This window comes from Lolium rigidum, chromosome 3, assembly GCF_022539505.1.
Source record: "Lolium rigidum isolate FL_2022 chromosome 3, APGP_CSIRO_Lrig_0.1, whole genome shotgun sequence".
Lineage (NCBI taxonomy): Eukaryota > Viridiplantae > Streptophyta > Magnoliopsida > Poales > Poaceae > Lolium > Lolium rigidum.
Window position 1 is genome coordinate 105157571 of NC_061510.1, and position 26292 is coordinate 105183862.

General features: G+C 46.9%; 1 protein-coding gene across 1 annotated transcript; it reads left to right on the forward strand.

Moving 5' to 3' along the window:
- Positions 1 to 7745: 7745 nt before the first annotated feature.
- LOC124702097 (protein spotted leaf 11-like) lies at positions 7746 to 13885 on the forward strand. Its single transcript, XM_047234204.1, has 4 exons — positions 7746 to 8216; positions 11539 to 11655; positions 11771 to 12196; positions 12293 to 13885. Exons 1-4 carry the CDS (start codon positions 7842 to 7844, stop codon positions 13496 to 13498), a joined length of 2124 nt encoding a protein of 707 aa, XP_047090160.1. The 5' UTR covers positions 7746 to 7841; the 3' UTR covers positions 13499 to 13885.
- Positions 13886 to 26292: the final 12407 nt, after the last annotated feature.

The window sequence follows — 26292 nt, forward strand, 5'->3', positions numbered from 1 at the left end:
AGTAATCCATCATCGGTATTAGCATCCCCTTGGTTTGTTCCAAGCTTGGGGGAGTGCCGCGGTATCACATTATCATTACCTTTTTACTTTTTACTATCAAGTAGTGTCATATCATGAGTAGGGAAGTTATCGTATAAGATGGGTTGCAGTGTGGAAGTATCTCTCCTTTAGTTTGTCTATGTATCCCTTGGTGTGAGTTATCGTTATGGAATATTAATGAGAAGTCTTATCATTTACATATTGCACACCTTATTTTAGTTTGCAATTTCTACTATATGATTGATCTTGATTTTAGTATTGGTACCACTTTGGGAGCATTGAGTAAATCTATTTGGTTTTGGCAAACTTAGCAATGGTCAATAGCAACAACACTTTGAGGTTAAGAAGAATAGAGGAAATACATGTAGAAGATATTATTATCTTTCTTATCAGTCCTTAGCATTAGTATTCTAAAGTTAAAACTGTTTGTACTTACAAGTAAGATGCATGATTGTTTCTATCACATGTATATTTGTTTGTTTCCCTCAAACTCCTATGCTTGCTATTTAACCTTGCTAGCCAAAGACCTGTACTGAGAGGGAATACTTCTCGTGCATCCAAACCTGAACCCAAACCTATGCCATTTGTGTCCACCATATCTACCTACTTCATGGTATTTTCTGCCATTCCAAGTAAATACTTCATGTGCTACCTTTAAACAATTCAAAACTTATTACTTCTTATTTGTGTCAATGTTTTATAGCTCATGAGGAAGTATGTGGTGTTTTATCTTTCAGTCTTGTTAGGCAGCCTCCACTAATAGACTAGTGGCTTCATCCACTTATCCTATAATTTTGCAATAAGAGTCGGCAACGGGGTTCCCAACCCCAATTAATCAACTTTCATTAATAATTCTCTTCACATGTTTTGCCCCGATTCATCGTTAAGCAACTTAATTTTGCAATAGACACTCCTCCATGGTATGAGATTGTTGGAAGGCACCCGAGGATTCGGTTAGCCATGGCTTGTGTAAGCAAAGGTTGGGGGAGTGTCATCCTTAAATAAACTAAAGTACATGTGTAAGCAAAAGAAAAGAGGGATGATCTACCTTGCTGGTAGAGATAACGTCCTTCATGGGAGCCGCTCTTTGGAGGTCTGTTTGGCAAGGGGGTTAGAGTACCCGCTACCAGTCGTTGACAACAACAAACACCTCTCAAAACTTTACTTTTATTCTCTTTATATGATTTCAAAACTGAAAAAGCTCTAGCACATGATTTAATCCTCGCTTCCCTCTCGTGAAGGGCCTGTCTTTTACTTTATGTTGAGTCGGTAAACCTATTTCCCTCCATCTCAAGCAAGCATTTGAGTTGTTGTGATCAAACTACTATATTGTGATTTGCTTCATCATGCCTTTACTCTTTCTTGTTTAGTACAAGTTTTGCCCTGAATGAATATAGTTTTGAAAGTCATCAATGATTAATATGATTGAGTATGCAAGTTTACCATAAGCTTTAATATGAGAGCGCTGCTCAATAGATAAGTATAATCTGTTAACTGTTCTCTGACCAAGAACAAAGTTTGCCATCACCAATTATGATTTCTTATGCACCTTTATTTGTGATTACCTTATACTTGTTTCAAGCTGAGTTATATGAGAAAATTGTTTACTATAATGTCTTGTGTGAATGAATATGATGCTTCTTGTCCGTATTTTATTTATCGACTCTTCACTCCATAAACATGTGGTCCTCGTTTATCGAGTTCGGCTTCGCTTAGGGACAAGCGAAGTCTAAGCTTGGGGGAGTTGATACGTCCAATTTGCATCACTATTTTATATCATAATTTGCTCGTTATTCATTGATATATTTCATATTGGGACACAATACTTATGTTATTTCATCTATTTTGCATGTTTCATGATTATTTGGAGATCGAGCACCGGAGCCGGGATTCTCGCTGGAAAAAGCACCGTCAGGATGCAATATTTCGGAAGATCAACTGTGGAAGGAAGTTTTACCAAAAATCCTATTTTTCCGAGATGACGAAGGAAGCCGAAGGGGGAGCCGAGTGGACCCAAGGTGGGCCCACACCATAGGGCGGCGCGGCCCATGGCTCGGCCGCGCCACCATGTGGTGTGGGGCCTCCTCAGCCTCTTTCGCCTCCTTTTCTTCGCGAAACCCTTCGTCCCGAAGACCTAAGCCACAGAGGAATCCTCACGAAGGGTTACAGCCGCCTCTGCGGGGCGGAGAACACAAGAGAGAAAAGAGCTCTCCGGCGGGCAGGAATCCGCCGGGGAAACTCCCTCCCGGAGGGGGAAATCGACGCCATCGTCACCGCCATCGAGCTGGACATCATCTCCATCACCATCATCATCATCTCCACCATCATCACCGCCATCTCCACCGCTGGACATCGTCACCGCTGTAGCAATTTGGGTTTGATCTTGATTGTTTGATAGGGGAAACTCTCCCGGTATTGATTTCTACTTGTTATTGATGCTATTGAGTGAAACCATTGAACCAAGGTTTATGTTTAGATTGTTATTCATCATCATATCACCTCTGATCATGTTCCATATGATGTCTTGTGAGTAGTTCGTTTAGTTCTTGAGGACATGGGTGAAGTCTAAATGTTACTAGTGAATTATGGTTGAGTAATATTCAATGTTATGATATTTAAGTTGTGGTGTTATTCTTCTAGTGGTGTCGTGTGAACGTCGACTACACGACACTTCACCATTTATGGGCCTAGGGGAATGCATCTTGTACTCGTTTGCCAATTGCGGGGTTGCCGGAGTGACGAAACCTAAACCCCGTTGGTATATCGATGCGGGGAGGGATCGCAGGATCTCGCAGTTTAAGGCCGTGGTTAGATTTATCTTAATTACTTTCTTGTAGTTGCGGATGCTTGCAAGGGGTATAATCACAAGTATGTATTAGTCCTAGGAAGGGCGGTACATTAGCATAGGTTCACCCACACAACACTTATCAAAACAATGAAGATTAATCAGTCTGTATGTAGCGAAAGCACTAGACTAAAATCCCGTGTGTACTCGAGAACGTTTGGTCATTATAAGTAAACAAACCGGCTTGTCCTTTGTGCTAAAAAGGATTGGGCCACTCGCTGCAATTATTTCTCTCGCATTTTACTTACTTGTACTTTATTCGTCCGTTACATCAAAACCCCACGAATACTTGTCCGTGAGCATTTACAGTGAATCCTTCATCGAAACTGCTTGTCAACACCTTCTGCTCCTCGTTGGGTTCGACACTCTTATTTATCGAAAGTACTACGATACACCCCCTATACTTGTGGGTCATCAGTAGCCATCAGTCTTGGAGGGGGCATATGGCTTAGAATTACCAAGTATAAACATGAGTATTCAGGAGTGGACTTTATCGAGACAGATAGATTGTTGGGGATGGCTTAGCCCCTCCCCCCGCCACCGTCTTACGTGCCTGCACACGTGTTCGGTTCAATGAGAGAAATTCGAGTGCCATTACATTGGAATAATTTCTAGCCCCACAAGTTGAAGAACAAGCATGAAACATGGACAAGTTCTAGTGAAAGACTGAATGAGCAAGGCATCCCGATATACTAACTTAAATAATAAGGAGATTGGTAAAGGAAAATGAGCATCTCATGTGCGCGGAGATCTTGGACCTTGGGCTTGAGACTACAAGGAGCGCTCAGCCAAGCAACCAGAGAGAAAGAGTGGCAACTATGATAATGTTGTCATCAGGGACATGGAGATAAATACCTATGTATGGTGAATTTCCAACTATTCTTCTATTTTGTCATTCCTCTTAATGGTGGATTGATCTTAGGGATAATATTCACGTGTCTTGATCTGAGGAAAAAAATCACCAAAGTACTATTCCAATTCATAATTGTAATGGTTGCATGTCACTTAGAAGCCTTCTTGGTTGTGTGAAGGAGTCGAGAGGTTTATGAAGGACATAAATCATGTACTTTGTTTGAAGATACCGCTAATGATCAGGCATGTACTTGGTGTAGGATTGTTCTAACAGTACGAACATCCAAGATAAATATTTCTGAGCAGATCTAGGAGTTGTTCTGTCAATGGCCTCATATATGGGAATAGAAAAGCATGGACGTGTCGCCGGTTGTGTTCTTCCAGCGAAGTCTTCTGTCCTGTATTTAGAGATGGGTGGCTAGCTCGTAAAGCCATTGGGCGATGTTGGTTTTGCTGTTGCTAGGATGATGGTTGTCTTCGTTGTTCTCTTCAAATGGTTTCTCCAGCGATGTTAGAATATGACGGCGATTGACAGCTCTAACAAACAAAAAGGTCTTCACGTATGTTTATGGTGTTTAGTTAATTTGTGTTGACTTTTGTGTATGATGGTGGAGGTAGTTATATCCTACCGTTATATATCTGTATTTTCTCATCTTTGTACTTCCATTTTAATATTGACGCCGAGACGCAAATGCTACGTATGTTTTGCAAAATAAGACTAGTCTTGCATCTTATCTGATTGGCCACTACACGAAAATAGATGTATTTTTGCAGCCCTCTAAAAGTAGATATATCTTCACATATTTGCTACATCTTGGTTTTCTCCATCTTCCAAAGTCTGCGGACTCCTATGTAATTTGTTAAAGCTATATTTTTCTTGGTATTTTCACGTTTTGTGTCGAATATTAGTGTACGAGTTGGGTTATGTTTGGACTATGAGTTGTATGATAGGTTACGTGTAGTGTTCGAGTCAGACTCTAGTAGGCTAGGCCTTCCAAGTAATGTGAGGGCACCACATGTTGTAACCTATAACGACTTGATAGCAGCAAGAGTGCAAGGAGAGCCAGTGGCTTGTGCCGTGCCAAGGCGGCTAGGTGTTGCAGTATTAATGGGGAGGAGTGCTTGTAGTCATGCCCCGCAAATAGGCAGGTTGTTGAACTGTGTTAGCAAATCTCGATGTCGTTATCGTGCTGTGATTGCTTTTTTCTCGATAGATTGATTGTGCGCTTACGACGATAACATTTTGAATTGTGGTGATCCGCCATAGAGATCTAGTGTTGTGTTGTATAAACCGATAGTCAAAATGTTCATTCTTTTTATGGCAGGCCGGAGTAGATGGTGCAACATCATGAGTGCCGATTGTTAATTAGGGTTCCGCCGGACCTTGTTTATCTATTCAATTGTAAGAACGAAGAAACAATGACTCAGCCATGGTTGTCTTTTATGCCCTGTCATTTGCATGCAACAGTCATTAAATTTGACCAAAGCACATGCGCTTGATCAAGCCGTCAAGCCTGGCGAACCAGTCATTCCTTTCAGCCCCTATAACAAACCCGGTTTTTGTCATTGAAAAATCAAACTAATTAAGTAGTGCAGCCGCCGGCAAGTTGCGCTGCTTGTATAACCCGCATCCAGGAACGACGCCTGATCTTGCAAGTTGCAGCCCCCTGTGGATACACAATCAACATAATTTAACAAGACTTTCAGGCTTGATATTTCCAACATGTCGTATCCAGGAATGACGCTTTCCCTGGTGGATCCGTTGATGGAACGATGAACTATTCTTAGCGTATGTGCCGAACCCCATGGTGCCGTGAGCCATCGTCTTCCTGACGATAAGAGCAAAAGCAAGTTTAGTACTCCCTCTGGCCTTAAATATTTTCTTAAAATGTACTATATGTTAAAATATGTTTAGATTCATTGAATCCCTTAAGGGAGTATTTTCTTTGATCTTAGACACTTGTTGTAGATTAGATTAAATGTAAAGACTAAAATATGTCTAGATTCATTAAACATATGATAAGCATTTGGGCTTGGATGAAGTAATAGTGCTAACCGTCGGGTGCAGATTATTGCCATCCCGTTCAGGGGCGTACGCAGCAGGGTGCAACCCAGCCTGAATTTTTTGAAAACATTTATATTTAATTGTTTATGGATTTATTTTCACACATTGACATCGCAAAAATAAAAATTAATGAAGTGTGCCCACCCTGCAGTTTTTTTTATGTGTCCGCCACTGATCTCGTTCACGTGTATAGTGCTAGTTAGATTTAGTATGAGTAAAGTCTGTTTCAAACCCTGAGTTTGTAGTGGTGGTCGGAATCAGACCCTAAACTCTGAACCCTGTACTCTCAATCCCGGTCGTTTCTTGCCCGCCGGTTATTTTTCTCCAGGATTTGCTGATGTGGCAGCAGTAAAGGCCGGGAACATTGACTAATCTCTGACTTAGCAAACTGAACCGCTCATGGCTATCTTCTTTGTGGGCATCCTCTCACCACGTTGTCCTTTGTAGAGAAAAATGGGATCAATAGCAGGCATGTCGTTGGAGTCTTTTAGTCGTCGTGTCGCGCCGCCGCCCGTCGCCCACCGTCGCGGTCACCCAGCCTCCTAGCAGTATTTGGGTCGCCGCCCAGCCGCTGCACGAGGTGCGCGTGCGCCTCCATGACGTCCAACTGCTTCCCGAGGCGCTCCTGGAGCACGTCTTCGGCAAGCAGGCATGCTTGCTCGGAAGTGAGCTCGTCCTAGAAAATTGCGCCGGAAGTGACGAAGAGCACTAGCACGTCTATGCCTAGGCAAGGACTGACAGCTCAAAACCTCCGCGCGTTAGTGCGGCACCAATAATGAATCCTCTACCAACTCAATTGCATTAGCCATTAGATGGAGAGCGATCTAATTGGAAGACCAAAATTGGATTGGGGATGTCGACAGAAACATACTTCTGCTAGCGATGATTGATGAATCCGATGAATGAACGAAGCTGATCAAAGATTTGTTTGGAGGGGAAATCTTGCGCGAGCGGTCGCCCTCAGATTTTGAGGAGCTTCTCGAGGGTGGGGGTGGGGGGGGGTGGGGGTGGCGGCCCCTGCTGCTCGGGACGGGGATGCCGCGCTGCTGCTTGGTAGGAACTGTTGCTCTAGAAGGATGGTGAAGGCGCACGGCTAGAGAAAGAAACAGGGACGAAGAAGACAGACTGGCCGGGAGAAAAAAAGTACGTATACGATATGTGGGCCATAGATGTCTGCGTGAGAGAGTTAATAGTAAGTTGGCACGTCAGCAATCCTGCTGTTTGGGAGCTTTGAAGATGCCACTTTAGACCAGGAATGATAAGTTTAGGGTGCAGATTTCTGGGATTAGAAGTTCAGGAGTTCAAGGTTTATTCCAGACTTTACTCATTTAGTATACATATTTCATTAATATTTGGTTCCATATCACATTGTCACAAGGTGTATAGAAGGCCGTGCTGCAGCTAGCTCTCTCCTCTTCTCACTTCTCCAACAGATCAAAAATACAACAGATCTTTAAAGGAAGGAAAAATACAATAGTGCATAATATTTAAACTCTTAGCATGCTTATCTAGATTACTGTACATCCTCTAAACCGACTAACTTAACTGACACGCTTTAAACAAACCGACGCGGAATCCAGCAGTGTCTTAGGTAAGCAGGCAGGTATCGACGCGCCGATCTTTGCTTCTGTTTTGGAGCATCCCAAACTGGCCGATCAACGAGGAACCGTTTGGGTACTTAGCAAAAAATCGATCCAAATCGTAAACACTTTTCTACCTGGACCCGGCGCATGCGCCGGCGCCCATCGCCGCGACCCATCCGGCCTCGGGATTCCCGCTCCCGGCGGTCCACGCCTCAGCTGCACCAGCCGAGCCGAGCCGCGCCGCCGCCGCCGGCTCCTATATCGGCGCGGGGCGTTGGACTGACACCCCGGACCCACGGCCCACATGGCTAGATTACTAGTTGGAGCGGAGCGGACGGAGGCCACCACCCCAAATCCCCCAGCTCGCCACCACTGCGCCGGCCGCCGCGCTACAACGCTGCACCGCCTACCCTCCCGCACTGTGCCGCAAAGCTGAGCCCTTTGCACCTCCGCCACCATGGACGAGGACGCCAAGCCCAACAACACTGGCGAGGAGGCCAGCGCCGAGGCCGCTGCTGCCGCGCCGGCCACCACTGCGGCCGAGGCGGCCTCCGCCGGTCCGGAGTCGGACGATGTGGGGGATTTAGTGGAGAAGGTGGCGGAGCTGGTGGACGAGATCGCCGCCATCTCCGACTTCAGGAACGCGTACCGGAGGCAGTTCTGCAACCTCTCGCGCCGGATCCGGCTGCTCGCGCCCATGCTGGAGGAGGCCAAGGAGGGGCCGCGCCCGCTGCCGGAGGCCTCGGTGGCGGCCCTGCGCCAGCTCAGGGACGCGCTCGCCGCCGCCAAGGACCTGCTCCGCCTCGGCAGCACCGGCAGCAAGATCTTCCTGGTGGGATTTCTCGTCTTCTTGATTAAACATCCCTCTTTCTTTTACTGTCCCGTTGTGCACGCTGCATCCTAAATTTCCCCGTAATTTCGCGCCTTTCGCGTTACATAAGGATTTAGCTGTGGAGGTAAGAGGTTTCACTACACGAATTATTACACCGTGCTATGGTGCAGAATTAGAACCTGTCGCTACTCACTTGCGAAATGTTGCCCTCTTTCTTATTTCTTGTTTGTGCAAAATCTAATTATTATCCTTCAAAATTACCTGAGGTTGGACCAGGTTTTGAATTTCCTGGTGTCAAATCAATGCCGGGCCAGGGCAGGTGACAACTTGACATTGTTTACTGGTGTTGAACAACTCTGTCTAATATATACCCTAGCTTATTATTGCTTGTGTTGACACGGATGGGTCAGACTAGGAAAACACAAGCTACAGTTACTGATTAAACGCTTTCTAATTTTGGTCTCACCAATACTATTATGTTATAAATACTGGCAGTTTCAGAGACTAGGAAAACCCAAGCTATAGTTACTGAATAATATACCTTCTAATTTTGGTCTGACAAATACAATTATTATTATGTTATAAATACTGGCAGTTTGAGAGACTACTAGGTCTACACCAACTAGTTGTTCATCAATGTTGCTATTTTAATTACTGCTATTACTTACCATATCTGGGTTCACACTAGCCTTTCTCACCAACTGCATACTTGTAGCTGATAGCGCTAGTCCAGCTAGTGTGTTTTTTGGGTGCAGGTGAAAGCGACGGCGCTAAATGTATCTTCTTTACTCTTATACATGTTGATCGGCGGTGGCGCTTAGCCTCCACATGATATGAGCCGTTAGATCGTTTGCAAATGGCTGAGATGATCAACCTGTTTAGTGCCAAAGTTCACTAATATGTAGTAGGGAATGATGAGGGTGTCTCATAGGCGCAACCCCAGTTTTTTTTTGGCTTCACCTGTTGGGTAGTCTAATCTGTTTCCTTCTTAGCAAAGAACGTGAACGAAACCTCTATTGCGGCTACTAGGTCATATGTAGTAATATTTGTAACAAAGTGTGTAGTACAAGATAGCTGTGAGCTCACTCTACAATAACTAGTTTATTCATCACTGTTGCTATTTTAGTGACTGCTATTGTTCACACTAGCCTTGCTTTTTTACAAACAGCATGTTTAGAGCTGATGGCACTTGTCCAGCCATCTATGTTTTTTCTTTGGTGCAGGTGAAAGTGATGGTGCTTAAATGCTATTCTTAACTCTTATATATATGTCGATCGGCGGTGGCCGTCGATTCACCTCTTACCCCTTCCTGACATGGGCCGTTAGATCTTTTGCAAATGGCTGAGCTGGTCGTCTTGTTTGCTACCAAAGTTGTGATGAAATTACCCGCAAGCGCCACTATTATGTAATAGGGAACGATGAGGGTATCTCATAGAGTCATAGGCCATGTTTGGCATCCCAGTTTTTGTGGCTCGACCTGTTGGCTAGTCTAATTTGTTTCCTCCTTAGCAACACACATGAACGGTACCTCTAATGCAGCTAGGACACTAACTATGATTCTCAGCCTTGGTATATCAATCAGAACCCAACACTGCCACTATGGGCCCTGATCTTGTTTATTTGTACAACAATAATGCAGTGGAGCTGGAGGACTCAGATATCTGGAGAATTCGATCAACATGTCGTTACATGCATGTATGATCTTGTTGACTAGTTAGTTAAGGAAGTTTTCTTTACAAACTATTTTCCAAAAAAAAATCTGGGGTATGAGGGCCGGACATAATCCTGTGACGTGGATTGATCATGTTATACTCAGTTTTTCCACCAAGGCGTTGGTAATACTGGTTTCAAAATGTAAAAGAATAACTTTGCACGTAAAGTTTAAATATGGCCTGGAGTATTAAGCATGGATGCATCATGCATGGGCATGGTGGTGGCAAAGCTGGAAGATATATTGCTAGCTGCGTTTAAAGTATTGAACTTGGCGTAGCCACTGGTTACAGAAATACCTGATAAGGAAAACGTGTTCGCAACTGAGGATGGTATGTACAGTTAGCTCATGTTAGTGGTTTGCGAGTGGTGAGCGGGCCATTTATCGCAATCAAAAGTGTCTGGGATCACGATTGTCACGAACTATGGTAGGCAGTAGCTGGCAGCTGCACTGTCACAGGTCTTTCGTCGGGAGGAAGCTGCAGTTAGGTTCTGAAGTTCCGTATTTCCGTATTGGTAATGCAACTGATGAGACCGAGGGTACTACCACCGCAGACACATTAATAAAATAATTAGATACACTGGTTTATTTGCTCCACAGAATAAGCAATGAGATTTATTTTTCCCCATATAGGTCGAACCCAGGTCGCACTGTGACACCACTGCACTCCGACCAATTGGCTATTGCCCAGTTCTTGATGGACTGTGAGGAAATGGAAAACCAGAGGGATCCTAATTGAACCTAAATGGGATAGACACTCCACAAGGTTTCATCCATGGATGTGTGAGCCCGGGCCTAAGATCAGGGAAAGACGTAGTCAATTGACAATATATTTTAGTCATAGCTAGCAAAGTACTGCAAGCACTTTAAGCCCGCTTGGCAACTTACGAAAAATAGATCACTGGATTAAAAATCACTTGGAAATCAATGTGCACAACTAAACCGGTGTCACTGTGGAGGATAAGAAAACGCAGGTCCCGGCTGGATCATTTTTCCCCTGCGGAAATGGAAAACTGTTGTTTTTGGACCCGCCCAAAAAGACAAACTAAATGCGATTTCTGGCCTATGGCGGGAATATATCAGGCCCCGTAAGTTAGGTCAGTTCTGACCTGGAAAACGACATTCCAAGCTGGACCTAAGGGTGTAAACCATCCAGTCATATATTTGGAGTTATCTTTGGTATGTATTATTACAGGGTATAATAAAACTGTCGTATCTGAGTGCCAGATATTTGAGGTCGAAGGCTACGTGATGTTTGAATCGCACTGCATAGGCTAACGTTTAAATATGTGCTAGTTATTAATACTCTGTGATCATTGTTAAGAAATATTGACACTAAGTTGCTCTGTTTTGATGAGGTATGCGGCGGTTAATAATGCACAGCTACTTGCTTTGCACGAGTTCGTTCAGAAACAGTAGCGAGTCTGTAGTTGAGTAGGCTTAATATCTCTTGATACATATAACATATACCTTTATGAGAATTAAGTAATGCTGGTCGGCAGACTTCCAAAGCTGATCACTGTTGTGGTACATTTTGTTGTATACTTTTGCATGCAGTACATCATTAAATCATTACCATTTTCTAACAGTTCGTGGTTACCTTGTTTGCAGGTTCTCCAGAGAGACAAAATAATGCAGACTTTCCAGGACATTACCTCGAGGCTTGAACAAGCGTTAGCTGGTATCTCGTTTGATGAGCTTGGCATATCAGATGAAGTAAGGGAACAGGTAAACCATCTTTACTCCCAAGTCCCTGTTGTATTTATAGTGAAACCATTTTTTTTTTCTGTTTGGTTTGTCTTGCTTTATATCTGCAGCTAAAACATGTCCAATTATTGTGCAGGTTGAACTGGTCCACGCTCAATTCAAAAGGGCAAAAGAACGACCTGATACATCTGATGACATTCTTTTTAATGATCTAATATCTGTCTACAATTCAAGCGCCACTGCTATTGTTGACTCAGATATTCTTCGAAGTTTATCTGAGAAATTGCAGCTTGTCACCATATCTGACCTCAATCAAGAATCATTGACCTTGCATGAGATGGCCAGTGGAGGGGACCCTGGCGCGGTTGTTGAGAATGTTTCAATGCTTCTGAAAAAGATCAAGGATTTTATGCAGACTCAGGACCCTGTAATAGGCATCGCAGAAAGTGCAGCAAACCTTTCCCCAAATGACAACTCGACGTTTCCTGTTGTTCCAGATGATTTCCGCTGCCCAATATCCCTTGATTTAATGAAAGACCCAGTTATTGTCTCCACTGGACAGGTTTCCGCGTAACTTGCTTTTATGTTTGCTGTCAATTTAGTGAGCTTCTGTTTATATTTCAACTGACAAGAATTTCTTGAATATGTATGTATTCAGACGTACGAGCGAGGTTGCATAGAGAGATGGTTGGAGGCTGGGCATGACACCTGTCCTAAGACGCAGCAGAAGCTTCCCAATAAATCGTTAACTCCAAACTTTGTCCTTCGAAGCCTCATAGCTCAATGGTGTGAAGCAAATGGCGTGGAGCCGCCAAAGCGCCCTGCTCAACAAAGTAATGCACCGGCAACATGTACCGCTTCTGAGCATAGTAAAGTTATTGAGCTTCTCCAGAAACTGTCATCCCAGAATCTTGCAGACCAACGTGCCGCTGCAGGTATGCTTCGTCAGCTTGCCAAGCGTAGTGCTGAAAATCGTGCTTGTATAGGAGAAGCTGGTGCTATTCCTATCCTTGTGAGCCTTCTACCAACCACCGATGTTAGCACTCAGGAACATGTGGTTACTGCTATTCTGAATCTTTCTATTTACGAAGAAAACAAAGCAAGAATAGTTACCTCTGGAGCTGTTCCTGGAATCGTACATGTGCTGAAGAGGGGCAGCATGGAAGCCCGGGAGAATTCAGCTGCCACACTATTTAGCCTATCACTTGTGGATGAGAACAAGGTGATGATTGGGGCTTCTGGGGCAATTCCAGCTTTGGTACTGCTATTGGGTAATGGAAGTCAACGCGGTAAAAAGGATGCAGCAACTGCATTATTTAACTTGTGTATCTATCAGGGCAACAAAGGTAAAGCTATCAGAGCTGGATTGGTCCCGATACTGCTTGAACTTCTAACAGAGACTGAAAGTGGAATGGTGGATGAGGCCCTTGCTATTCTAGCAATTCTCTCGAGCCATCCTGAGGGCAAGGCAGCTATTAGCTCTGCGGCCGCCATACCAATCCTGGTTGGGGTTATCAGAAATGGATCCGCAAGGAACAAGGAGAATGCAGCGGCTGTTCTAGTGCATCTCTGCAATGGAGAACAGCAGCAACAGCATCTTGCGGAAGCGCAGGAGCAGGGCATCGTGACCTTGCTGGAGGAGCTAGCAGAGAGCGGCACAGACAGGGGCAAAAGGAAAGCGATCCAGCTGCTCGAACGGATGAATAGGTTCTTAAAGCAGCAGAGCCAAGCCCAGGGAGACGCGATGGCGCAGGCGCTCGCTCAGGCCCAGACCCCGTCCCAAGCTCTGGTTCAGGCTCTTCTAGCAGATGCTCAGCTAGAGGAACCACTGCTTCCCAATTCTTCGCATCTTCCTGAAAGGTGATCACCCATCAGCATATTTGGTTCTAGATAGTGGTTTGTTTTCGGGCTGCCTGTCACTGCCAGTTGGAAGATCTCCTGCAATTTCGTAGTCTGGAGGTGTGCGTTTTGTTTGTACAATGTGGATCTGGGAGGCAGGAAGACCCGGCAGCTTGATTTCGGGCCATGAGCAGGTTGACAAGTCAGTTTTGCAATCATGGTGCCGTTAACCCTTGTCATCTGTACAATGTCCCAGTGATTGAACGTAGGATCCTCGAGTTTTAGCGAGGTGTCGTCGTGGTTGACTGGTTGTGCCCGGTGCCTAGTACATGACTAATTTGTGGTTTCCAAGGGTTATAATTTTACTTGCCTGACAAAAGGAGGGCTTCAGTAAAGCATTAGTTCCAAGTTTTTTTTTGTTGAGCTTAGTTTCTGTTCTAGATGTTTCTCTAGCGAGAGAATAGCTGGTGCATGGAGTGCTTTTGACATGGATGGCTCTTCACCTGTAACTTGAAAGAAATTGAATGTGGTGAGATCCTGAGCAATCTGTCCGCATATTGTTGTCATGAAATCTGCCCAGGAATTACTGGGCGATGTACTGACCCTGTCAGTTAAGTGTTCTCGTTTCTGTACCAATTCTGGGTGAAACTGGCCCTGCCATTTCCAACTCAGACACCTGTATACGTAACGTACTGAGTACATCGCACACCGACGTGCCCCATGGGCCCAACGAGGTATGGACACGAAAATGGGAAACTCTCGTTCTGTGGCGGACCTAGCCCAGAATTTGGGGGGGGGGGGGCAAAACAGATAGTATGCAAAGTTTAGGGGGGGGGGGCGCAAATGGCTCTATTTTCTTCTCATTTAGGTCCCTAAAAAAATTTCCTTCAGAAATAATGCAAAGTCTGGGGGGGCGGTGCCCCCCTCTGCTTGCACATAGCTCCGCCAGTGCTCTCATTTGCAACTAGTTGCACCCGCACCCTATTTTTTGTTGTGATATTTGCAAGTTTCCAAAAAATGGAAACTAAAATCCTAGAGTATGGCCTCTCCAGTGCTAGAGCGTCCTGACGTGACTTGCGACGTGCGTGCGCGTATGGCCTGCATGCGTGTAGATAATAATGAATGTAATGGCACGGCAATGCACTGTTCGTGTCTGGTTTGGTTTCACAAACAGATATGGGTAACACTATCGTCATTCATAATTTCATATAGCTACTGTGACTTTCCAGCTGAAATCCTACGACCAGATGCTGAAGGAAGGAGAGCGGCAATTCTCCCACGCACGAAAACATTAAGTTTCATCACGAATCATTATATTTCAGATTTTTAAAACATAATGAAACTTTATATTATTCGTAGCACAAATCTCAAAGTAGGAAAAGCAAATCGAACGGCAATTTTCACGTGCAACGGATGTCCCGTGCACGGGATAAAGACTAAAGGGGTTTGCGTTCCTTCCTTCCACAACGGTATGCATGCGTCCATTTTTCACCGCACCGAATTATTGCCGCTTGATTAACTGATTGATTGATCGCACCCTCGGCCGGCTGGCGGTGACAACAACCACACTATCAATTTATCAAAGGTGGTTGTGGTGCTGCTGCGTTAAGAAAACTACGCCAGCCAGTACTCACTCATCCTACCACTAAGAAAATCTAAAGCCCATGCATTATGCAGTAGCAGTCTACATATTACTCCCATACATGTGGTGTGGCGACCTCTTTTGGCTGATATGCTAATTAGTACGATATGATGACGATGATGCGGCGAGTGATCCCTCCGGCCAGATAAGCAGCACACACGGGAACAACGATTGCTTATCGGGTGTCGCATTTTGTAGTGTGTCAACCATTTTTTAGTTGCGGCTCACTTGGGATTTAAAAATCTCAGTCGCAACCTGATTTGTAACTTGCAACTCGATTTACAGCTGAAAAATCTCATTTGCAATCTGTTAAACGTATAATGTTGGGGAACTTGCCCAACCCTCTAGGGGTGGCATATCTCTCATATATATAGGAGGGTACAATGTACCAATACAAGAGTACAATACAAAGACCACATACGATCTGTACAAATACACAGCTATACAAGTCTAACACCCTCCCTCAATCTCAACTCACTCCTGACTCTAGGATGTTCACTTATAGGCCTATTTGCAACTGATTCTTTTTATAAGCCTATTTGCAACTAAAATTTTTAGTTGCAACTTCACTTGTAACCCATGAGGTACACAAATCGCGATGCAAATTATTGGTTGTGAACTTGACTAAGCAAAACGTTAGTTGTAAGCTAGATGAGAATTAGTAATTTCATTCTTTATTACCGCTTCATGTCGGTAGTATTCACATCGATCCCTTGTTGCTCGCAGGTTTGGTGTGTTTGTCCATAACAAGTGCGTCGCTGATTCGGTTCATTCAGGACAATGGATCTGGATAAGTTCGGCTGAAGTCTTAAGAGTGAAATGAATGCTAAGTATCGTATACAAGAGCTGATGTGTTAACCTTCTGAGCAATTAAGGTTGGTGATCAACTCCACTTGCTGATTGGCATCCCTTACTTCATCCACATAGACAAACAACAAAATGACGAACCCCGAAGACCTTGTACCGGTGACACACTGAACACCTCAATAGTAACCATTGTGCATTAGGCAAGGTTTTGGGTTTACAGTAACCATATTTACCGGAGATAAACGGTCAAATACCAGATTTGATTCTCAAAGTAATAAATTTTCAAACTTGAAAATGTCTATTTGTTGAATATAATGTTTGGAAGAGGAGAAAAAAAAAATCTCGAAATGAGTTCGGGAATAGTGTCATAGTGGAGGGAGAACACATACGGTTTAGGTTGAAAACTAACCAACAAGCCTAAATTCAACTAAATTCAAGCGAACAGAGATTCTTGCACGATAAGCACATGTTTACCGACTGAGAATTTTGGTTACCCACGGTTACACCGTGGTATTTCACTTAGTATCGAAATCCTGATGCATCGGGATGTCTTGATAGTTTGCTCCAGCTTAATTTCATTTTTTATTGATAAATGATATATATTAATATCAAAAGATATCAATTAGTACACCCAGCCTCTGCAACAACGCAACGCCCTAATGGCGGTACGGATTCACACAACCAAAAAAGAGAAAACAAAACTAAGAAATAAAAATCCCGCTACAGTATCCTAGGCCTATCAACAATAATACATCCACCACCAAGACAACACCTGAAAGACTCTCCAAAAGCGACGCCTCCAAGAAGGGAATAGTGCACCAGCGCCGTCGTCGCCCGATCAAAGATCTTAGGTTTTCACCCTGAAGATAGTCCCCGGTCTCAAAACAATGCCTTCAACAAGGTCATTGCCAGGCACAACCAATTAAGGCCAGATCTTGGGTTTTCACCCTGAAAGGTAGGATTCTGAACATATCCAGCTTAATTCATGGCAGTTTGCTAACGTTTTTTTTAGGTGAGTTTGCTAATGTTGATGCTCAATCAACTGATACAAGAACAGATCATTTAAGCTTCAAATACATGTGGCCCCTCTGTGTCTTCTGATAGTAAAAAGGGGTCCTTCGATGCATGAGACGAGATGTAAGTTCAGTACGCTGACGACGATGCTAAATTGTAAGATATACTGTAAACGACATAGACACATAGTTGATCGAACAGCACCTGATCGGATCATGCACGCGCGCGGCGGTGGTGGCCTGGTGGGCAGATCGCCCGATAGATCCGGCACCTGCGCCCATGCAAGGTCATGCACGCCGTAAACTGAAGGTGACTGCCACAAGCACACGGCCAGGGACAGTGCCGTCGGTACCAACGGTAAGTTCACCAATTAATGAAGAGAGTCATCTTCCATCGTTTTTTAGCTAGGGTTGTTGTCATCTTCCATACATACACCGAATGCCTTAGTAGTTCTACGGGCAGCTCTAGGCGACTAATTAAGACACTTCTTTTGGACCTATAGAGCAGTCCAAGCCAAAAGTATGTTACTCCCTCTTGTTGATTCAACTTTATCTAGATACAAATGTATCTATCCGTAGCTAGATAAAATTCAGTCAATTAGTCTGGATCGGTAAATTTCTGGCCAGATTTTTCTCACTACTGGCATCTTCGATAGTGCTAATTTGAAAGCCCGAAGAAGCTAGCATAGGGTAGCGTCCCGGGAATCTCCACAAATCAACTAAAGGGCATATCTAAAGCTTATCATGTTTTTATTTCGACCGTTTGGTTCCGGAGGGAGCGGCGCGAAGCTCTGTTCTGCGTTGATATCAAGACACTTTTGGTCCATGGTAAATTCAGAAGCAGAGAATTTCACGAAGACGGAATTGGGGATTAGCTAAAGAAGGTTCAAATCTCCGCGATTTTGAGGAACTTGCTTGGTGTTCCGAGATTCGCAGCAGTGATATAAAACTGGGGGCAGCAGCACATGTGAAGTTCAGAGTCCTACCTTTCAGGGTGAAAACCCAAGGTCTAGCCTTAACTGGTTGTGCCTGGCAATGACCTTGATGGAGGCATTGTTTTGAGAGCGGTTAGTATCTTCAGGGTGAAAACCTAAGACCTTTGATCGGGCGACGACGGCGCTGGTGCATTGTTCCTTTCTTGGAGGCATCGCTTTGGAGAGTTGTTTTTCAGGTGTTGTCTAGGGGGTGGATGTATTACTGTTGCTAGGCCTGGGATAATATACCGAGACTTTTCTTTGTTAGTTTTCTTTTATCTTTTTTGATTGTGTTCATCCCTACTGCCATTAGGATGTTGCGTTGTTGCACAGGCTGGGTGTAACTGATATCTTTTGATATATATATTCTCTTTATCGAAAAAAATCTTAAGTCTATTAAAATAACCTATTGTTTCAGGTTATTACCCCAAAGTTTCCTCGGAGTGGCCCGAATTATCTCCAGCTTAGTTTCTCCCCAAAATTCATATGCCAACTTCTCTAGAAGCATAATCCGAAATGAAGTGGCCCCAGCTAACCATGACACCGAAGTTTGAGTCTGAAACCACGTATAGACAAGAAGGATCTGTCGCCCTGAGGTCTGATCTAAACCCCTTGAACGATTTTGATCTAACCTCGCTGGAATACTTGTACTAACTTGGCCAGTGTGGCAATGGCATCGTGGTGGCACGCCTAATGTTTTTGTGGACAAGTAAAACTTTCTGGCTTCCAAGGGTGATAATTCTACTTGCCTGACAAAAGAAGGCTTCAGTAAAGCATTAGGTATTTCAAGTTTTTTGTTGAGCTTAATTTCTGCTCTGGATGTTTTCCAAGATAATATCTGGAGCATTGCGCTTTTGGTATGGACTGCGTTTCAGCTTTAACTTGAAAAGAAATCAATGTGGTGACATCCTGAGCATATCTGTCAGCACTCAGCATACTGTTGTCATGAAATCCGCCCAGGAATACTAGGCGATGCACTGACCTGTCAGTTAAAGGTTCTGTTTCTTTACCTCGATTCTTGATGAAACTGGCCCTGGCATTTCCAACGCAGACACCTGTATGCATAACGTACATCGCACCTTGACTGCATTACACATCGTGGGCGCAGAAGGTTACAGCAGAAAGCAGCAGCGATTATGATATAAACCGATGTGCGTGACTGGCCGGGGATAAGGAGAGGCTGTGGCGATCCCGATTGGGAGGACGTCATGCTCGGCGAGTTAGGCCACACTAGCTCGTGTCCCAGACACACTTAACTGTCATGGCGAATCAGCGATGGGGGGCTTTTTTTTTTTTTGGAGCAACCGGCAGGAGCTCTGCCTTTTCATTAAGAAGAGGGAAATTGGCCAGTTTATAAGGAAAACTGGCCGAAAACCGATACAAACACAACACATGTGTCCGGTTTATAGGGAAACCAGACAAGGAAAACCAACGGCACAGTTTTTCAAGGAGAACTGGCAAAAACCCAACACAAGGCCTCACTACCTAGCTGAACTAGGTCTGGAGCGCCACCGGACGACACCAGCACGACGGCAACGGCGAGCACTACGACCGCCCGGTCTACGGCCCCGGAAAGGAAGTCAAAGCCGAAAGGAACGGCTAGGCCTTTCAAGCTTTGTAGGGTGAGGCATGCCGCAAGAAACAAGCCGGCGGCACTCGCACGCCGACAACACCCGAAGACGCCGACCCAACCAGTAGCACAAACCCAAGAGGGAAAGGCACCCAACACTCCAAAAAACGACGCCTCCAAGGAGGAGACGACGTCAAAAGACGCCGCCGTCGTCCAATCCGAGCAGGATTTGAGTTTTCACCCCGGAGTGAGGGTAGTAGGGTGTCGGGACTCCACAACAACGCCCCCAAGGAGGAAAACGGCGCCCGCAAGCGCCGCCGTTGTCGGCACCGACTAGGTCGGTGCAAGACTTTCGTCCGGAGGGCCACGACGACCACCACCACTGGACCATCACGAAGACAGACCATGCCGCCCTGCGAGGAAGACCACGGGCGAGAGGGGCGACGACCACGCCCACGGAAGCATGCCCTGCCACCCATGCGGCAAGAGGCATAGCAACACAAACATGTAGCTCCCGGAGCCGCCGCTCCGGCATACACGCGCAGCAAGGCGACCCCTCTGGTCAGCTTGCCACTGACCACGAGGCACCAGATCATCAGGATCCAGCGCCCCGCCCACCAAAGCGGCGCCGCCGCGCCGCCATCCTCAACCACGGCGATGGGGGGCTCGGCGGCCGAAAGCGGAGAGGCACGCCGGCCGGTGACTCGGCGCCACATGCGCGTGCCCACCACGTACCTTTCACTTTCGTCAACGGTTGGTAGGAGGGAGAGAGATATCAGGGGGCAAGACGCCAAGGCCTAGACGGCTAGAGCGTGAAAGTGAGCTAGGTTTTTCTGTCAACTCTCGAGAGTCAGAGTGCGTGTGCGTTGTGGCGTGTAAATAATGGATGTAATGGGTCAACGACAAAGTTAACTGTTTCAGGAAACTTCAGAACAAAATAACCCCTTTTTGAAACCAGTTTTAGCGCATGCATTCGGGGTACTACTGTTGCCTGCCAAAACTCACCGGCGAGCAGTGGTTAAGCAACACGAAGAGCCGGGAGACTCCCACGACCGCTTAGTGGGCCCTGGCGCCTCGCGTCGTCCCGCAAAGTCCCAGCACACGTCCTGGCGGTTGCAAGGGCGTGCCACCTGACCTAGACCTGGTCAGGAAGGTGTTGGATTGCTTCGACTAGTCTCCTGCATGGTAGCCACGTAAACATTAAATACGAGCCTGATCGGCTCTCAGGTTGCCCTGTGGATCGGCTCAAAGAGCCGATCGCCCCATGGTTCACGTTGGATTTACGATGACATGGGGATCCCGCTTGATCAAAACAAAGCTAAACCAACCTACGACAGCTTTAGGGTTTTCACCGCATAATCGGAACATCCTACGCGTAGCTGGGCCTAGCAGCATACGAAAGATGATGGAAACTATTCCTAAAAGAGGCCTAAAAACCAACATTAAGTCAATTCCCGGAACATCCCTTGTAGGAACGGTAAAACAACACCTAACGCACTACCGGATCGTCCAACCCCAGCATAAGGCCTAACCATGTAGATATTAAACTAATCCTTGAAACAAGGAGCAACTATAACAGATTGGATCTACTAAGTAACGAACAAGCAAGATGCTGCCCTTACACCTATTCAGGTGTAAGGACAGCTAGATATCGAGGGACGGCATTGCTAAGCAAATATGCATAAGAAAAGCGTCAATGCAAGCCCCAAAACATCTACGATAAATAGTGCTACTCGCCATCAACAACGCTTCAGCACGAGTAACACAAGGTAATCGAATAAACGTGTACTGCCTAGATCGCAAGATGCGATCTAGGCAGCATGATGTTTACCCGGAGAAACCCTCGAAATAAGGGGTGGCGATGCGCCTCGGTTTGTGTTTGTTGTGAACGTGATTGTCCTCTATTTCAGAAACCCTAGATACATATTTATAGTCCAAGGGACTTTCTAATTCGGAAGTACACCTGACCGTGTACAAGCCAAACTCTATCTTTTACTTCTAACCGACACGATCTAATAAAATACATATACACGGGCAATCTAGCCCAAACTCTTCGCGCAAGGCCGCCTGCAGACGCTCTACGTGTACATCCTTCAAGCCCATCTCAATTACGGCCCACCTCCTAATTTGGCCAAAATCTGGTGATAACACATGCCCCCTGGTTTTGGCAATGATAATTTCAAAACCACTCTGTGTTATCACCAGAATTTGACCAAGTCAGAGGTGGGCCGCGATCAAGATGGGCTTGGAAGATTACACGTGGAAGATCTCTAAAGCGGCCTTGCGCGGTGAAGTTGGGCCAGATGGCTCATGTATCTTTAATTATGGTAGATTGTATCTAGATTAAAAGTAGAGTTTATCTCGTGCACGGTTTAGTGCACGCCCACATTAGAAAGTCCGCTGGACTATAAATATGTACCTAGGGTTTATGGAATAAACAACAACTCACGTTCAACCCAAAACAAACCAATCTCGGCGCATCGCCAACTCCTTCGTCTCGAGGGTTTCTATCAGTAAGGACATGTCGCCTAGATCGCATCTTGCGATCTAGGCAGCACAAGCCCCACGTTGTTCATGCGTTGCTCGTATCGAAGCGCTTTTGATGGCGAGCAACGTAGTTATCATAGATGTGTTAGGGTTAGCATTGTTCTTCGTTTAAGCATGCTTACGTAGTGCAACCCTTGCATATCTAGCCGCCCTCACATCTATCTCGAGTGTGGGGGCGGCACCCCGCTTGATCATTATTTAGTAGATCTGATCCGTTACGATTGCTCCTTGTTCTACAAGGATTAGTTTAATATCTCGCAATAGTTAGGCCTTACAAAGGGGGAGGATCCAGAGGCACGTAGGGTGGCGTTCGCAAGTCCTAAACAGGATGTTCCGAGGATCAACTTCATGTTGGTTTTTAGGCCTTGTTTAGGATCGGCTTACGAGCACCGTGCGTGGCCGCGAGGCCCAACCTCGGGAGTAGGATGATCCGATTATGCGGTGAAAACCCTAAATCGTCGTAGATCTCATTAGCTTTATCTTGATCAAGCAGGACCACCAAGTATTCGTGCACCCCGTACGAATCATGGGTGGATCGGCTCTTTGAGCCGATTCACAGGATAACCCGAGAGCCGATCGAGGCTCGTATTTAATGTTTACATGTATGCCCTGCAGAAACTAAGCGAGGCATCCCCATCACCTTCCCGACCTGGTATAGGTCGGTGGCACGCCCTGCACTTCGCATCGCCGCGTGTGACCGGAAGAGCATTGCAGGCCATCGCTCGGAGGGGTCTCAGCCAGCCCGCAGCCTCTAGGCTCTTCCCGGCTCTACGCGTGTTGACAAGGCCGCTGCCCGCCGGTGGGTTTTGGCAGTCAACACATTCTCGGCACGACCGGTGGGACAAACGTCTACATCAACCACATCGCCATCTACATCCGAGATGGCGGACGGCACGCCCGCTCACCTACGAGGAGCTGCCTCGACGAGCTCAAGAAGCAACACAACGAGATCAAGGCCACCCTCGAAGCCGACCTCATCGGCTCTTTTCGCAGAACCCGTTCCCATGGCATCGATGGAAGGGATTCTCACCGCAAGGGGCACTCGATGGGATAGACCCTCTCGCCCCGTCGGAGGAACGCACCAGGGGACCGCGGCAGGAGATCAACTACTTGGTGGCTCACTCGCTACATCGCCACTCCGAAAACTTGGTCAACGTGTTGGAGCGTGTCGCTCCGCGCGTAATCCAGAGAGATCATGAGCCACCGCACTCGCCGTCGCGACCAGCTCTCGGGACTCATCAAGGAGAGTTGCCATTCCGGGCCCCGTCCACCGCTGCCATATGCGTTGGCAGCATCTCGCCGAAGTGCCGACTACACCGGCATTCGTCGTCTACAAGATTGGTGGTGACCCTAGTGACTACCGCGGCTTCGATCGAGGCGCCTAAGGAGATCCCTCAAGGATACGCGTGCACGTATGTGCCAGATTGTGGTAACTCGGGCACTCACAAACCAGGCCACAACATCGGGGACTCCGGCGAAGACAGGAGGAACGTCGCGCAACGCAGCTTGAGAAGCGTACGTGGCTAACCAAGTACGCCACACCGACGAAACTCCCGAGCCCAGCCTCCGTGCAGCTTGGCTCGTAGCCGTAAAGCAAACATGGCTGGCTAAGTACGCCACCCCGGCGAATCTTCGTAGTGCAACTCCTACAGCCAAGCACAACGGATCAGATCGGCACCATACCGAGAGACCAGTTCGGCATGGTGCCGAAAAGAAGGGCGACCGGCTATTCCAAGCCGTACCCGCGACGATTACGAGATGATCCCGCCGCCACCTAAATATCGGCTCCCTGACTTCTCCAAATTCAGTGGATCAGATGGATCCAGCTCCATCGAGCACGTCGGCCGATATTTGGCTCAACTAGGACCGGCTTCAATGTTCGGATCAGCTACGCGTGAGGCTCTTTTCGCGGTCCCTCACGGATCGGCTTTTGGATGGTACACCTCTTTGCCAAAGAAACTCCATCCAGCCTTGGAAGCAATTGGAAGAACAGCTCCATATGCAATACCATTCAGTAAGCTTCCGAGTCTAGCATTGCCGATCTAGCACAACTACGTCAGAAGCGCGGGGAAACGGTGACAAAGTACATCCAGCGCTTCAGGAATCTTAGGAACCGATGTTATTCGGTGCGTATAACCGAAAAGGAAGCAACCGAGCTGGCGCAGCAGGCCTTGCAACACAGCTCAAGGACATGGCCTCCCAAGCAGATTATCCCTCGCCGGCGCACATGGTTCGAAACTATCAGCATACGAACAACGCCACTCGGACTCGTACCAAGACAAGTTCAAGCGTGCGTAGGTCATGGTCGATACAGAGGAAGATGAAGTGCTCCGCGGAGACCAAGAAGTAGCAATGGCCGAGTGGACTCTGGGAGGAACCCCGTGTCCCGCAAATGGGTAAAGCCACCAGTGGCCGCCCAGGGGATTTGATTTTGACGTGACCAAGACCGAACAAATCTTCGACCTCCCGCTCAAGGAGAAACAAGCTGACGATTCCCGAAGGTCTCAAGTTCCCCACGGCGAAAGAGCTAAACGGAAAGCCGTACCGCAAATTCCACAACTCGCTCTCCCATGCCACCAACGACCGCAGGTGTGGCGTCGCACATCCAAGCGGCGATAGAGAAGGGGCGTCTAATTTTCAACCAAGCACGCCATGAAGGTCGACACCCAACCCTTCCCCGCCGTTAACATGGTGGAAGTCACCTACCCCGAGGGTTGCCAGCCAGGTCCCTCATTCAAGCATCAACATGGTAGGACCCGGGAACCACTCGGCAAAGATGGAGATGAGGGCAGCTGCTCTCATAGCAAGGATACAGAGGAGGCCGCTCCACGCGATCGGCTCCGTCATGATGGCAAGCGCTACGTCACGCAGGGAGAGGTGAAGAACATAAGATATCAACGGCTCTCTCTCGATCACCTCCTCAACAAATATGTGAGTCGGCATGACCAACGCCGACGGTCCAATTATGATGATAGAGGAGATCGTCCGGCTAGAGAAGCCGAAGACATCGTCGGCAGGATCGCGATGAGGAGGAGCACGAGCGCCGTGCCACGGAAACATCAAGGGAGCAAGATGACAACGCCGTACACCGGGACTCGCCCTTCTTCGACACCGCTCGGGATTCAGAATGAGCCGATTGCCCACAATCGGCAATTGCCCGTAATGCAACCGAAGAAGAAGCGTGCAGCCAACGTGTCCGTGTTCGAGCGCTTAGGACCTCTCCCGCCAGCGAGCAAACGAGCTGAGTCCCTCGGTTGGAAGATCTCGAAGATTCGGAAGACGAGGGAGAAGAAGAGGACAGGTACCACCGGCCAAGGTGGTGCCCCGACGTACTCAGCCGTTCCCGAAACGCAGGGTTCAACGATTGCGCGGCCCGGAAGAAGCCGAGAGGTTATACTTGCACACATTGAGGAAAGCAAGGCCCGATCTCGGCTGCAAAGGTTCAGCGAACCCTGGATGAAGAGGGTCGTCCACGGAAAATGGAGTGGCGCCCCAGCAGCGGAAAGCCGATGATGAAACATCGGCCGGCACAAACATGGTGCTCGTTCTTCCAACGGCACTTAGCGCTCCACGATCACACGATACACTCGGGGTGGGCGACGAGCAAGAGCGCTAACGTGATGAAGTCGAGATTGGGTTGGTTTTATCTACCGGCCCGAACGAGTAGCAAGAGCACATCAATGAGCGAACGTGGCGAGGCCGATCCTTGTGATCGGCCCCAAAAGATTTGTGAAGAGACATCACAAAGCCTTCACCGAACAAGCAACGTGGAGGCCGATTCCGACGATCGGCCAAAATTATCCTCGCCCACCATTCCGCCCGGGTTCGACATGTTATCCAACCGTAGCCGATACCATCAATTCTCTTGACAGAATCGGCTCGGGGGCACCTGTGTGGATAAAATACGAGGATATGCAACGGAAGCATCCCGTCTCGTTTTTGGTGATGGGTATTGGAATATGGGGGCCGATGCACTAGTCGGCCGTAAAAAATAAAAATTTGAAAATTCGAAAATTTTCGAGCACAGCCGATGCAGCAGACATCGACTTAAGGATATGGAAGCCGATGCGTGGCCATCGACTCAAGAGGAATAACCGTTACGATCAGAGGGTTGATGGAGCACTAATGGAAGAGCTCCGCAATGGAGTAGTGTAAGAGCTCGGATCCTCTCTTCAAGAACAATGCCAATACCAGGAGCAGCCTAGACATGCGGATCAGGTCAAGGATGGATTGCATGAAATCCGCCAAAAGAAAAGAGCCGATCTA

Coding starts and splice junctions, on each gene's coding strand:
- LOC124702097 (XM_047234204.1), top strand. CDS start 7,842: ATGGACGAGGACGCCAAGCCCAACAACACTGGCGAGGAGGCCAGCGCC. Junction 8,217..11,538: donor CCGGCAGCAAGATCTTCCTG/GTGGGATTTCTC, acceptor CCTTGTTTGCAG/GTTCTCCAGAGAGACAAAAT. Junction 12,197..12,292: donor TTATTGTCTCCACTGGACAG/GTTTCCGCGTAA, acceptor GTATGTATTCAG/ACGTACGAGCGAGGTTGCAT.